Source organism: Melospiza melodia, unplaced genomic scaffold (genome assembly GCF_035770615.1).
Source record: "Melospiza melodia melodia isolate bMelMel2 unplaced genomic scaffold, bMelMel2.pri scaffold_32, whole genome shotgun sequence".
Taxonomy (NCBI): domain Eukaryota; kingdom Metazoa; phylum Chordata; class Aves; order Passeriformes; family Passerellidae; genus Melospiza; species Melospiza melodia.
This window is the reverse complement of record NW_026948638.1, coordinates 7939281-7954475: the sequence shown is the minus strand read 5'-3', so window position 1 is coordinate 7954475 and position 15195 is coordinate 7939281. Positions and strand designations below refer to the sequence as shown.

The 15195-nt window shown below is 48.0% G+C and overlaps 1 protein-coding gene across 1 annotated transcript in view; it reads left to right on the top strand.

The window, feature by feature from the left end:
• The window catches only part of LOC134434128 (olfactory receptor 14J1-like), a gene marked incomplete at its 5' end in the record, with an annotated part of 46466 nt that extends 41129 nt beyond the window's left edge, over positions 1 to 5337 (top strand). The window contains 2 exons of the mRNA XM_063182818.1: positions 2198 to 2438; positions 5318 to 5337. Coding sequence (XP_063038888.1) covers positions 2198 to 2438; positions 5318 to 5337 — 261 coding nt within the window. The remainder of the gene's footprint in view (positions 1 to 2197; positions 2439 to 5317) is intronic.
• Positions 5338 to 15195: the final 9858 nt, after the last annotated feature.

Here is a 15195-nt window from a genome sequence, read left to right as displayed (position 1 = left end):
TGTTCGGAGCCGGCAGATCCCGGACTCGAGCCCCGGATATCTCCGGGCTCCCCAAGAGGAGCTTTTTCGGGGGGAGAGCAGCCGCGATCACCCCTCGGAGGGTCCGGGGGGTCCACGTGGGGATGGCCCGGTACCGACGGGGCGGGACATTGGTTTTGGGGATTCCCGTGAGAGCCGGGGCTGTGGAATGGGGGACCCCCAGGGCGGGGAGAGGGGAAGGGGCGATACCGGAGCTGGGGGACCCCCGGCAGCCCGGAGATGAGGCGGGGACGGGACCACCTGACCCTGACAGGGGCGTGTCCTGGGGTGACTTCATGATGCTCGTACCCCCATCGGTATGTTTAGCCCAGAAATGAGTTCTGCACATTTAAGGCTGGTTCTGAGCGCGAAGGGGAGGAGGGAGAAGCTGCAGTTTGTTTTCAGAAACTGCACTCACTCCTCCACATTCCGGCTCCTGGACTGTTGTGATGCCTTAAGGAGCTGGAACAGAGGCCACACGGAGTTAAGAGGAATAAAGTTGATTTTTATTGAAATGCCTTCAAAGGCCACACCCTGGCAGTACCGGAGCCACAGCTGTGGCTGTGCCTGGATGGCTCCAAGACGAGAGCAAAAGAGGGCTTGGTCACGAGATCTCACATTTTTATAAGTTTTAGCCTATTTACATATAGGACTTAACAGTCCAATTAATAGCTTCCAATTATGATGTTTCATCCTCCTTTCTTGCTTGGCCACCCTCCTCTTTTCACGTTGTTTATGCTTTGAGCCTGAAGTTTGAAGAGATTGTCTTTGAGTCTCCAGCTAGAACAGGATTGTTTTGTCTTCACCACCCTGAGAAAAGATCCCAGTAACTCTTAATATAAAGCTAAAAGCTGCACACCGAAGCAGAACAGAAAAACTTTAAACCTAAGGTATCAGTGGTCTGCGGATGGACAGACAGCAGGACAGAGCTCTCCTTTGCTTTTAGCTAGGTTTTAGCTTGCTGAGGCAGGGAAGTTTCCTGGACTGTGATTTTTTCTTTTTGGAGCTGTTTAAAACTGCTCTGGACTGAACAGCCAGAGAGCCCTGGCAGCTCACACCTGTGGACCACCTGGCCAAGCCTGGGCGGTGGCATTTCCAGCGCCAGAGGGACTGATAAGAGACTGATAATAGACTGAGTGAGCTGAGCTAGAGCCCACAGTGGGACTTTCTGAGTTGGTCATCTTTTTTGAAGCGGCAAGAGGTTTTATTGTTTAATATTGTTCACTTTTTGTGCTGGTTAATTCTTTGCCTGGTAAATAAACAGGTTTTTTTCCCTTTTCTCCAAGGAAATATTTTCCTGATCTGGTTGGGAGAGGGGCTGCTGGAATTGCTTTTTAGAGGAAACCCCTTTGGAGGTTTTCTCCCCAATTTGTCCAAAGCCAGGACAGAGTGCTGGGAAGAGGGGGGAGTCCCAAGTGGCTGGACTGGGGTGAGGCTGGAGAGGGGGACCTTGGGACCCCAGAACCTCCCAGAATCCAGAAGCAGGACCCTGGAGAGGAAGGATCCCCAGGACTGATGGAATCCCCACCAGCCCTGAGATGGGGGACCAACCATAACCCAAGAGGCATGAGACTGGAAATGGGAAACTCCTGGTGGCTTTTTTTAATTCACTGTTGATTTTTGGAGGTTTTTATGGACACCAGATGGCTTCTGGAGATGGATTTGGGCAAGAGGAGTCCCCAGCCCAAGGCATTCACACCTTGTTTTTACCCAAACCAGTATTTCCCATTCCCAAACCTTGGCCAGATGGAGGAAGAGGATGCGAGGAAGAGGAAGATGTCCCAGGACACCCAGGCAGGTGAGGAGGAAGTCAGTGCCCCTTTCCTCCTCTCTCCTGCTCCATCTCCCAGCCCAGCACGGCCCCCAGTTGCAGGACAACCCTGCTGCCAACGCCGTCCTTCCAGGGATGCACTGGGGGATCTCCTTCCCCTTCCCTCTGGCACAGAGGCAAATCCCATCCTGTCCTTGTCCTTCCTCCCCCAGGGAAGGAGCTGAGGATGGAGACCAGGGAGGACAAATCCCCGCGGCAGAACCTCGTGGAAGGGGCTGTTTTGAGCAGGTCCATGGTTCAGGAACCCAGTGGAGAGAAAAAGCCTTGGAGATCCCACAGGAGGATCTCTGGGGGGGCTCCAAACGCAGCCCAGGGTGCTTTGAGGAGGAAAGACCCACCCTGTGCCAGGAAGGTGGCTGGAGATCCAGCCAGAGCTCAGAGCAGCTTCATGACAGCGAGAGGCCCTATGAGTGCTTGGTCTGTGGGAAGATCTTCAGGGAGAGATTCAACCTGATCTGCAACCAGAGGATTCACATTGGGGAACGGCCCTATGAGTGCTTGGAATGTGGGATGAGCTTCAGCCACAGCTCCGACGTGGTTGTCCACCAGAGGTTCCACACCAGGGACAGGCTCTATGAGCGTCCCAAGTGTCAGAAGAGGTTTCACACCAGCTCCCATCTCCTTGTACATAAACAAATTCACATGGAGGAGAGGCCCTTCTGCTGCCCTGACTGCGGGAAGGGCTTCAAGCACACCTCCACCCTCATCACCCACCAGCGCACCCACACCAGGGTGAGGCCCTACAGGGCACCCAATGTTGGAACAGCTTCTCAGACCGCTCGTTCTTTATCTGACACCAATAGAGGCACCGATAAGGGAAGGCCTGCGAGAGCCCCGACTGCAGGAAGAGCTTCATACACTGCCCCAACTCCATCCCCATCAGAGGAGCAACATTGGTCGGAGCCCTGGTGACTCACATTCCCTTTGATACACAGTCGGAAGTGGTATGTGTTCCTTTTTTTTTGCCTCTCATCATCTTTTGATTTATCTCTCTCCATTCAAAACACAGAAAATCGGGGTAAAAATCAACAAATTCATCAAAGGCATCTAAAGCCTCACATTTTACTTGAGTTTTGGGGGAATTTTGGATTCTGGGAGATATCTGGGAGGATATGGGGGAGTTTTGTGGGTATTTGATTTAGTTGTCTTTATTTCTTGGCACTCCAAAAGATGAGAGGGATTGATCTGTCAGCTCAAAACTGCTCAATGCCACTGAAAACTACTCAATCCCACCCCAAAATTCCTCGATTCCACAGCCCCTTGGTGTGGAATGGGGTTGGAAGGGGATTGAGCAAAGTCGGCTTCAAATCAGGAGGGATGAGATGGGCACTGGGTGGTGCAGGATAGGTGGGATGCGGTTAGGGAGGTGTGAAATGAGCAAAATATGGCTTGGGAAGGGGGTCTTGATGTCCAGGAGTGGTGGGATATGTTGGGGTTCAGACTGGGGAGGTGGGTTGGGGTCTGGAATGAGGCAGCCAAAGTTTGGGGACGATGAAGGGAGGGGAAGCCCTTTACTGAGTGAGTTTTTGAATGCTCCACGTTACTGAAGAGTTTTGGAGGTATCTCTCATTTCTGAGGCAGTTTTGGGGCACTCCCCAGCTCTTGGGGGCGTTCCTGAGAGCAGCTCCATGGAGCCCCATTGCCAGGGGTGGTTGCCTTGGGCAGAAGCTCAGAGCCGTATCCAGAGTCCATTGCCTCGGTGCTGGAAAGCAGCGAAATGCTGGATGACCCCAGACATCTCCAGTGTGTGTTTGGGGCAGGGAGAGTTCTGCATAGGTGGGGTGGTCACTGTCCCACCCCAGCCACTGCAGACTGTGGCCCAGCCCCAAGCTGTCTGCCAAGCCCCTGGCACCCCAAAAACCCCAATTGTTAGAGGGACCAGAGCAGGTCAGGCTGTGACACGGGTGTGACACTGACACGTCCCATGGCCCCAGAGCTCACAGCAGCTGAGATCCAAGACTGACTGTGGATCTCTGTCTCCCTCTCTCTCTTCTCCTGACTTCCTCTTCTCGAAATCTGGATAACTTCAAGTTGGACAGGTTAGAGTTTGCAGTCAGTGCTTTGTCAAGTGATTTACTGTAATTCAATGCTGTTTAAGATTTCCCAAGTACCTCATTCTCTGAAGTTTGCAACTAAAAGTTTGTTCTCCACCCTCCTGAGCAGTTTGTTGTTTTCTCCCCTTGGCCTTCTGTCCTGCAGGCTGTGCCCCCTGTGCATGCTGCTCCTCTGCCCTGGCCGGCTGCACTCGCCCATCTCGCTGTGCCCCAGCATTTCTCACCCAGCGTTTCTGTGCCCTCCCTGGGCTCCCTGCACCCAGCGCTGCCGGCTCCTGGCACACAGAGCCAGGGCAGGAGCCCACCCTGCCAGGGGGGCTCTGGGGCAGGGCGGGGGCTGCGATGGCTTCTGAGCTCAGCAGCTGCTCCTGGCATGGTTCCATGGAGACCGAGCACAGCAGCGCTGCTGAGCATTGTCCCTGCTGAGGGTCACACACTGCCGGGGCACATTCCCTGCCTGCAGGATTGCTGAGCATTGTCCCTGCTGAGGGTCACACACTGCCGGGGCACATTCCCTGCCTGCAGGATTGCTGAGCATTGTCCCTGCTGAGGGTCACACACTGCCGGGGCACATTCCCTGCCTGCAGGATTGCTGAGCATCGTCCCTGCTGAGGGTCACACACTGCCGGGGCACATTCTCTGCCTGCAGGATTGCTGAGCATTGTCCCTGCTGAGGGTCACACACTGCCGGGGCACATTCCCTGCCTGCAGGATTGCTGAGCATTGTCCCTGCTGAGGGTCACACACTGCTGGGGCACATTCCCTGCCTGCAGGATTCGTGCCCGACCCAAGCACTGCACTGATGGCTCCAGCGTTGCTTTCCAGCAAAAACAGGAAGGCAAACTGTGTGTAGCTCATGGTATTTTAGAGTGTCTAAAACTCGCCAAGTCATCGATCTTAGAGGTGAGATCCATTTGGAATTAAGTGGATGGGAAAGTAGTGCAAGATGGAAAAGGGGAACATGGAAATAAAGAGAGGAAAACATTTCAGATGGTTTCCTTCCATTTTAATTTCACTTCTGGAAAGCTGTTTCAATTTTCCAGGAATCTTCTCCACAGTCCTGTCTGCTCTTTTCAAGAACCTTTCATAGCAAACGGGGTTAAGCTCCTGTCACAAGCTGTGTCCCCAGCTGCAGCTTCTCTTGGCTTTCAGCACTGTCCGTGCAGCAGGATTCTTGCAGCAAAGCAAGACAAAGCGTTTAGAGAACTGGACAACTTGTCCTTTCTTTTCCTGGTGGACTGGGGAGTTGTGCTGTTGGTGAGGTTTTCATTGTGACTATTCCAACCTTGGAAAACAGGATGTGGTACCAAGATTTGTTGGGGAATGCAACCCTGACTGAATTCAGAGAAAGAATCTCCAGAAGCTGCAGCCGGAAATGGAGAGTTGTGTGATAATCATTCACACTTCTCCACAGACTCCTGGAAAGTGATCTAGAACATGAAAATTGGTTGTCAGAGGCAGTTTGTTTCTGTTTTCAGTTTAGATGATTGTACATCTCTTGTGCTGGTATAAATCAAGAGCATGAAAACAATAGGTTCATGATAAGCAGCAGAACAAGCTGCATCTCCCAGAGTAGAAGACTGAAAGGATCTGAAAAGGAGAAATGCAGGGAATGACTTGGTGAACCTTGCCTGTAAGAAGGGTAATTTTTTCTAAGATTTTCCAATCCATTTCCTTTTGCTTTTCTCCTTCTTAATATGGCCATCTCCATCTCAGACTCACCATGAAATGAGTAGCCTGACCTTGTGGAAGTGCATGAAAAATGCCCCGTTCCTCTGCAGGGACAGTCAGGGTGGAAGAGGAAGCAGTTTTGATATAATTGTGTGATAGATGAGTAATGCGATGGTTGAGTCTCACAATTAAAAGGCAGATATTATGGATATGTTAAGACAATTTTTATAGATTTACAGTTATGTTTTACACCTCCTTGTGTTGTTATCACAAGGTTACCTGGTAGTTGGGGTATTTAGGAGGGTTGGCTTGTTACTATGGCAACACCTGACTGTCAATCAAGATGTAAGGACATGACCTCCACCACTGGACAACAAAGAAAGAGTTGATGAACAAGATTTGAGAGGGGCTAAAGGGTTAAAAGGTGAAACATCCATTGTGTGGACAAGCACATAGTGGGAAAAAATCCTTTGCTCCCAGTGCCGTAATATTTTTTGTATTCAGTCTTCTGTTGTATTTTTTGAGAAGGTTTTAATAATCCTTTTAAATTTTTGGAAGTGAGCATCATTTCTCACAAATGGGGACTTGTCCAGGAAATACACCTGGTGGCCTTAGGAGTTTTCAAAAGGGGCGCCCCCCGCTACAGATTGCGCGTAGTCTGTCGGACTCTCCCAGTTCCACCAGTGGTTGCAGGCTGTAAGCCCAAAGACATCAGGAGACTGGATAATGAAAAGAGGGGAAGAGCGGTGGGTACCATCCACATAACTGATTCTGGCCAGATTGTGACTCTGTAATTCCGGTGTATGAAAGTGAGCTTCATATTAGTAATATACTGGATCCATCCTGGTCCCTTGAAGCATCAGGATATTGGACAGTAGAAAGGAAAAAGGAACAGTGGCACGCATGGCGGGGAGGAAAGCGGGGATCCCATAGACAAGGACCCCATAGCCGGCAGGACACGTAAGACTGAAGGGTTTTTGGGGACTTGTGAATGGGGTTCACCCATTGGGGAAACCGTGTTTGTGCCAGGACGGGGACCCACAGCGGGATTCCCAGCCGGCACACACCACGGGAGCAAGTGAGCTCTGTTGTTACCATATTTCTAGAGTCCAATACCTTATGGGTGGTTTCCTCACAAGCAGCTCTTCACAGCAGTGTTGTTTCTGCTTCTTCATCAGGGCTCCTCTAAGGCTCTCCCTGACCGGCCAACCTGGGATCACCCAGGAGCTGGTGAAGCAGTTTGTGTGCTGCCAAGCCAAGTGGGTCGGGGCAGTCTGGCCACCAAGCCAAGTCATGTCAGGGCAGAGCTGCCGAACTGAGGAGGGCCGGCTGCTGAGCCGAGCCAAATCGGGGCAGGTGGAGCCGCTGAGGCTGAGCCAAGTCAGGCCAGGGGCAGGACCGCAGCTGCCGAGCTGAACTGGGACGGGCAGAGCCTCCGAGTTGAATTGGGGTGGAGAAACCACTGAAAGCTGAACCAAGTTGGGTCAGAAGTTGGATGGAAGCTGCTGAGTCGAATCAAGGCAGGTGGAACCACCAAAGCTAAGCCAGGTCGGGCCAGGGGTGGGACTGCAGCTGCTGAGGGGAATTGGGCCAGGGGCAGGCCATAACCGAGCTGAGCCAGGCGGGACAGGGAGCAGAGTGTGACTGTGGGATCGGAGCATTGAACCGAGGAGGAGAGGAAGGGCAGGGACCAATCCGCTGATGCAGAAACCCCTGGATCATAAGTTTTTTTATTTTTACTTGTCAAAATAGAAGTACAGATTTTGCTTTTTTTCTCTCTCTTCCCTTTCCTTCTCTTTCCTCCTTTCCTTGTTTCTTTTTTTCCCACCCCGCTTTCCTTTTCCCTTCTGAGAGAGGCAGGCTCTGTTCAGAGGGCCTGTGGTTAGAAAGGTGAGCTCTGTCAGGGCAAGGCCTGTGATCACCAGTCAGGATGGGACTATGGGCAAATAATGAATCCCCAAGGGGAGGAGTAGAAACTGAAGAGGTACCAATAGGTATACCCCCAGATGGCCCAGTGGGAAGGAAACTAGCCCAATGGAAATATGACCCAAATACCAGAGACAAGGATCAGCTCAAAGTGATTCACTATTGCAGGGTAGAATGGACCAAAAGGGAAATTAGGAGCAATCATGTATACTGGCTGAGATGCAGGTCAGATGAAGGGTGGATGTGTCAGGCATTAAACATCCATGTAAGAGCTAAGAAACCATTCAATCAGGAAGAGAGTGACTACGCTTCCTGCTGTGGGAGGGGGAGACCTCACCCTCAAAGGTGAGCATGTTTAAGGTTTCGTGGTCCGTCCGAGTGAATGGGTGACGGATGATTTTTTGTGCAAAAAAAATAACCAGCAAGGCACAGGAGGTTTTCAGTAACAAATCAACAAAATGCAATTTTATTGAAATAACCACAGCTGATATGCGTTGGTGAGGGAATCTGGGGAAGAGAAGGGTAAGACCAGGGAAGAGGGAGGAAAGGAGGACAGGTAGGGTATAGCTACTGAAACGAGTAATCGTCCTTCGGGGGTCCAGCTGTCGAAGCTCACTGGTGCACGTCGCGGGGAGATCTCAAAGCATGGTCAGATTGCACCGGGAAGGGTGGCCGAAATAAGGTTTCCAAGGAGGGGAAAAGAATAGGAACAGAAGGAGGGGGGTTTATTCCATTGTTTTCATGGCCGAATGCTCGCAGGTGTGTTTATTCTGGCCCTTTGTGCACATCTCCCCCCTGAGTTGGGGGGGTGTTCAGTCCCACTCTCTGGAAGGGGGTGCCAAGGGGGTTTCTTGTCTTGTCTTGGTTCCTTGATGAGGGGATTCGCATCTCTGTTTTTCTGTCACAGTGGTTGAAGGCAGGCAAGAGGGGTCTTCTCTTTGAGGGGGAAACCACCCCAGAGCTCAGACCAGCCAGGTCAGGAGGGAGGGAGAAAGTCCAGATCTATTGTTCAGAAAGGGCAGCATGCCCCTTTCGAGTTCAGCATGGCATGTTCTGCAAACACCACCTGTGAACACACTGAACAAGCATAAGATTTTCTTTCCCAACTAACTCAACAGTTTTTAACCTTTCAGTGGTCTTTTCTCTTCATGACAATTGTGAGGCAAAAATGAAAGATTTTCGGATAGACTTTCACATAAGGTATCAGAAAATAAAGAATGGGACCCATTAGAACACTTACCCCCTCCACCTCCAATAGCTGCAGATACACCTCCCCTACCCCCTGATGGGCTTAGTAAAAACACCAGAAACAGGGTGGCACAATGAGAGGAAAGCAGATCAGGGGATGGGAACCAAGCAGCGGGAATATATGCCCTGAGGGAAGTACCCCTGTGTGGGATGCAGGGAGGAATTAGATTTGCAGTTGTGACTCTCAGTTCTTCTGAAGTGAGAATGTTCAAGAAATAATTGAAAGGATTACTAGAGGACCTCACTGGGTTAGTGGAACAGTTAGACGGGTTTCTGGGGCCCAATATTTATACATGGGAAGAGATGCAATCAGTAATGACCATTCACACCAGAAGTAAGGCACATGATCCAGGCAGCTGGGATATGGATATGGGAAAGGGGGCATGTGCAAGGACCTCCTGGGGATCTGAAAGTGCCCATAATGTGCCCCACCTGGGACCACAACAGCGCTGGGGACAGGCGAGACATGGAGGAATATAGAACATTGATTATAAGAGGTATCAAAGAGGCAGCTCCCCATAATTAAAATGCTCATAAAGCTTTCAATGAGCAACAAAGAATGAAAGAAACCATGACAGAGTGGCTAGAGAGACTGAGAAGGAATATGAGGCAATATTCAGGGGTTGACCCTGGCACGGTGGCCAGACAGATCTTACTAAAGATAAATTTTGTCACTCATGCCTGGCCAGATATATGGAGAAAGTTAGAAAAGCTTGATGGTTGGCAAGAAAGGAGGTTAGAGGATCTTCTAAGGGAAGCACAGAAGGAGTATGTAAAGAGGGATGAAGGTAAGACCAAGGTAATGGCAACTGCCATTAGGGAAGGAAACCAGCACATGAAGAACAACCCAGGTAAGGGAGGGGGATTCTAGTGTGGGAAGATAGAAGGAGGGGAGATGCAGCTCCTTGGGACTGGGCACAAAAAGGTGAGTTTGGGAAACAGGGGAACTTAGGACCAGTCTGCTTTTACTGTAAAGAAAATGGACATATTAGAAGGAATTGCCCCCAGAAAGAAAAGGTTCTATGACACTGGGCAAAAAGGAGAATTGGAAGACTAGGGATGTCAAGGGCTCTACCTTCTCATGACAGACTACCATCAGGAGCCCTTGATAACTTTAGAAATAGATTCCAGGAGAAAGAATTTGAATTCTTAGTAGACACGGAAGCTGAAAGAACTTGTGTTTGTAGAATCCCAAAGGGGGCAAGTAGTAGGTGCAAAAGGAGAGGAGTTCAAGGTCTCAGTTTTAAAGGAAGTAAAGTTTGAAGGGGCAAATAAAGTAGGAATCAGGGATGTTCTATTAGTTCCAGAGGCAGGGTGCAATCCATTAGGGCAGGATTTACAGGTGCATTAGCAGTTAAGAATTGGAGTACTCTCAGAGGAAGGAAAAATGGTAGTTAATCTTCTCCCATTAAGGGAAGAGGATGAAGGCAAAATTCATGAGATGATGTGGGCAAAACTGAAAAATCAAGGCAAATTGAACATGAAACCTATAGTAATAAAATGAATTGATGAGAGCCATCCAGTCCAGGTACGACAATATCCACTCTCCCTGGAAGGGAAATGAGGACTACGGTCAGTGATCCAGGACCTACTTGAGGACAGGACCTTAGAACCTTGTATGTCCCCCCATAATACACCCATATTGCCAGTAAAGAAGTCAGATGGGACTTACAGGCTTGTCCAAGATTTGAGAGAAGTGAACAAAAGAACTCTGAATGGATGCCCAGTAGTGCCTCACCCCTATACACTACTATTATCCCTACAGCACACCAGTGGTTTAGCATGACAGACCTAAAAGATGCTTTTTGGGTGTGCCCACTGGCAGAGGAAAGTAGAAGTAGGGATACATTAACGTTTGAATGGGAAGACCCTGATTCTGGGAGGAAGCAACAGCTTCAGTGGATTGGGTTATCCCAAGGGTTTTCTGAATCCCCAAACCTCTTTGGTCAAGCCCTAGGAGAAATAATACAACTCTTTTCCATTAAACCTGAGATAAAGCTCATCCAATATGTAAATTATTTGCTTTTCTCAGGATGGGAAGAAAAAGAAGTTTGGGAATCCACCATAGTGTTGTAAATTTTCTGGGGAACCAAGGACTTTGGGTATCAAAAGGTAAACTCCAATTTGTAGAGTGGGAAGTAAAATTCCTAGGACATGTGATTTGTCAAAGGAGCTGGTGGCTGAACCCTGAGAGAATTACAGGGATAGTGTCACACCCATGGCCAAAAACTAAGAGAGAAGTCAGAAGGTTTTTAGGCCTGTTGGGATATTGTAGGCTATGGATTGAAGAATACATGCAGACCATTCAGTTCTTGTATGAAAAGTTCGTTGAAGAAGAGATTAGATGGGAAGAAGATGAACAAAAGTTTGAAGCTTTGAAGCAAAAATTAGTCAGTGCATTGGCACTGAGTCTTCTTGCCTTAGACAAACACTTCTATTGTTTGTCGCTATAGAAAAATGGGTAGCACATGGAGTGTTAGCCCAGGACTGGGGAGGATCCAGGAAACCAGTGGCTAATTTATCAAAATTACGAGACCTTATCAGCTGGAGGTGGCCAACCTGCATTCAGGCTGTGGCAGTGACTGCCCTGCTCCTAGCAGAAAGCAAAAATTAACTTCTCGGGGAAAATTGAAGATATATATCCCAAACTCAGTAAGGAGTATCCTGAGCCAAAAGGCTGAGAAATGGCTCACTGATTCCTGAGTGCTAAATTATGAAGCCGTCTTAATACAAAATGGTTTAGAGCTAATATTGAGTAACCAAATCAACCCTGCCCAGTTTTGTATGGAGAACCAGATGAGAAACTAATACATAATTGCCTAGAGGTTATAAACTATCAAACTGAAGGAAGAGAGGACCTAACAGATCAACCACTCCAAGGTGGAAAACGATTGTACATCGATGGATCTTCCCGGGTAATAAAGGGGCACAGGGTATTGGGGTACGCTATAGTGCATGAAGGGTTGGTGGCCATAAAAAAGAGAAAGTTACTTTCCAACTGATCAGCCCAAGGTGTGAGCCATATGCCCTAAAGTGAGCTCTGGAAATATTAGCATGGAAATGGAGAACAACATATACAGATTCAAAATACACTTTTGGAATAGTGCATACCTTTGGAAAAATCTGGGAAGAGAGGGGGCTATTCAATTCAAAGGGAAAGGGACTATTTAACAAAAAAATTATTTTACAAGAGTTAGAAACCTTACAATTACCAGAGGAAGTAATGGTGGTTTATGTTAAAGGACATCAAAAAGGGGAGCAAGGGAACAACTTAGCCAATTTAGAAGCTAAAAATGCAACTGAATCAGAGACAGAAAAACTAATAATAGTACTAACACCCATGAGAGAAATGCAAAAAGTCCTGATATTCAGTGGGACATAAAAGGAAGAACGCCTCAAAATGGGAGCCAAGAAAAATAACAAAGGGAAGTGGAGATTAGCAGATGCGAGGCAAATGTTGAATAAGGCCTTTGCCAGGAAAATACTAGAAGGCATACATGGAACAACACAATGGGGTACAAAAGTGCTAAGTGATCAATTTCTAAGGGATTGGGGATGCAAAGGAATTTTCAGAATAGCTAAGCAAGTAAGTGAATGGTGTGTGATATGTCAACAAGTAAGTAACAAAATTATTAGGAAAACACCCAGGGGAGGTTGAGAACTAGCCTTAAGGCCCTTTCAAAACATCCAAGTAGACTTTACTGAGCTTCCCCAGGTACAATGGTGGAAGTTTTTGCCAATGATAGTAGAACACGTGACTCATTGGGTAGAGGTAGTACCCACTGTGAAAGCCAATGCCAATGTTGTGAGTTAAACCCTTCTAGAATCAATCAGTCCTCGATATGGAATGGCAAACAGGATTGATTCAGACCAGGAAACTCATATGACATCGAAGATATTGCAGAAAGTTGTTCAGACCCTGGGAGTAAAATTGGAATTACATGCTCCATGGCGTCCACAGAGTTCCGGTCAGGTTGACAGAATGAATGAAACTTTTAAAAGAGCTCTAGTCAAGCTGATGATTGAAACCCAAATGTCATGGACAAAATGTCTCCCTTTGGCCTTAATAAGAATAAGAACCCAGCCTCGTCAGGTCTGGGGGTGTCACCCTATGAAATGATGTTTGGGTTACCGTTCCGGACCTCACCCCAGAAGGTTGCCACCTTGTGGGATCTCAGCACCTCAGGACTGAGGTGCAGAGTGACCGAGACCACCCTTGGGGGGCTCGGGAGTCCTGGAATGTTGCCAGAAGTGTCTGGTGGCTGGACTTTGATCCTACACAGGAGACGACACCTGTATGAGGATGGGAGGATTTCACTGGGTGAATGGTGAAGGGATAAGTTAATTAGAGTGAAACACAGGGTTTAGGATTTATGTACAGGGGGGTCTAAAGAAGTAAGATGGAGGAATTGGGGCGTGTCCTGTCCTTCTTCTTCTTCTTCTTCTTCTTTGCCTCCATCTTCTGTGGTGATGTTGGCACTTTGGGATTGGTTATTACTAAAAGTGCACTGGTTAATAAGGGTAAAAGGTATTGGGGAGAAATGATAAATATGTACATATGTATATGTAACTTCGAGTATAAAGATAGGTGACCGCCTCGGGGGCTCGCAGTGTGCTCATGGCTGGCTGCTGAGCAGACCTCTGTTGGGCCAAGAGAAAATCTTTTAGATAAACAATTAATAAACACTGAGACCGAGAAAAGATCTGAAGCCTCTTCTCGTCCTTTGAAGTGCGGGCTGTCCAAGGCCACCCCGGGCCTTTCCAGGTCACCTAAACAGCCGAGAAACCGACAACTGACTATGGGTAGCAGCCACATAGGCACGGTAGATGGGAGTCAAAGCCATACTGGACCTCTGTGATGTCCTTTTGTCCATTCCAAATAAGTGTGTCTGAGGAAAATCTGAGATTTTTTTTCACCTGTTCCCACTTGTCCTTGCCCACATCAACAGATGCTGGTGTGACTCATTCAAGAGAGAGAGAAAATTTTTTACTTAATTGTTCAAGCAAAATGACTTAGAGAAAAAGAAAAGGGGGGAGTTTTATAGATGAGTGATTGTATGGTTGACTCTCACGATTAAAGGGTGAATATTAAATATATGTTAAGAGAAGTTTTGTAGATGTATAATTATCCTTCCCCTCCCCCTTGCATTGTTATCACAGGACGGCCTCAGTAGTTGGGGAATTTGGGAGGGTCAGCTTGTTACTATGGCAGCACCTGACCTCCAATCAAGGTGTAAGACAGTGATCTCCACCACTAGACAGAGAAAAAGGAGTCGATTGACAAGACTTTGGGAGGGGCTAGAGATATAAAACACAGAGCATCCATTTTGTAGATGAGCACATGATGACTGAATTCTTTGCTTCTGGCGCTGTATTCTTTTCTTTATTCAGTCTTCTGTTGTATTTGAAAAGATATGAAAATCAAGACCCTTCTGTTGTATTTTGATAAGGACTTAATAAACCATTGAAAATATTGAAAGTGAAAATCATGTCTCACATGGGGTTGGGGAATCTGAGGCATGGCTGTCCACAATGGACTCCAGTTCCAATGTATAACTCTTCTGACATGGCCAGACCCCCTTAGGAGAAGCACTACAGCAATATCAGGAATGGAATGCTGCAATCACCTCTTCTCAAAAGAGAAAAGTAATAAAATACAGTCTTTAAAATAGGATTACATATTTCTTAGAAGCTCATTGAAATATTTCTCCGTAACTGTAAAAGGAAATCTTCCTGATGAACTGCTCCAGACCAGAGGGAAATCAAGGCAGAGCCATGGTTTGTCAAGACTTGCCTGATCCTAATGAGCTGAGTGCATTTGAAGCTGAGCCCTTGAACCTCAGGGCCTGAGAGGTGATTGCACAAACCTTTCCAGGAGTCAAAGTCAGAGGAAAGACCCAAAGTTTCTAAAAGCATGAATGGGTCCCACTGAGGTCCCTCTCCAAAACAGGCTCCTCATGGACTCCTTGCAGGAGAGAATTGGAGGCCAGGATGGCACAAAAACCTCTCAGAGATGGAGAGTGGAGAAAGAAAAATCCAAAGTACCTTAAAACCTTGAGTACCTCAAAGCATTAATGAGCCCCACTGAATGTCAGTACAAAGCTCTCAAGGGACTCATTAAAATAGATAATTGGGGCCATGATTGCACAAACCTCTCACAGAGTCTGTATCCAAAGGGCATCACCAAGTGCCTTAAAATAACTGAAGTACCTTGAAGCATTAATGAGCCCCACTGAGTGTTGTTACTGACAAAGCCTCTCCAGGACTAATTACAGCAGATAATTGGAGGCCATGATTGCACAAAGCTCTCAGAGACTCCAAGGCAAAAGCCAAACCCAAAGTCCTTTGAAAAACCTGCAGTCCCGGGGAGCATTCAGGAGCCCCCAGGGCCATTCCTGAGCAAGGCTCCCCAGCGACTCCTTCCAGCAGATCCTTGAGGCCACTGGG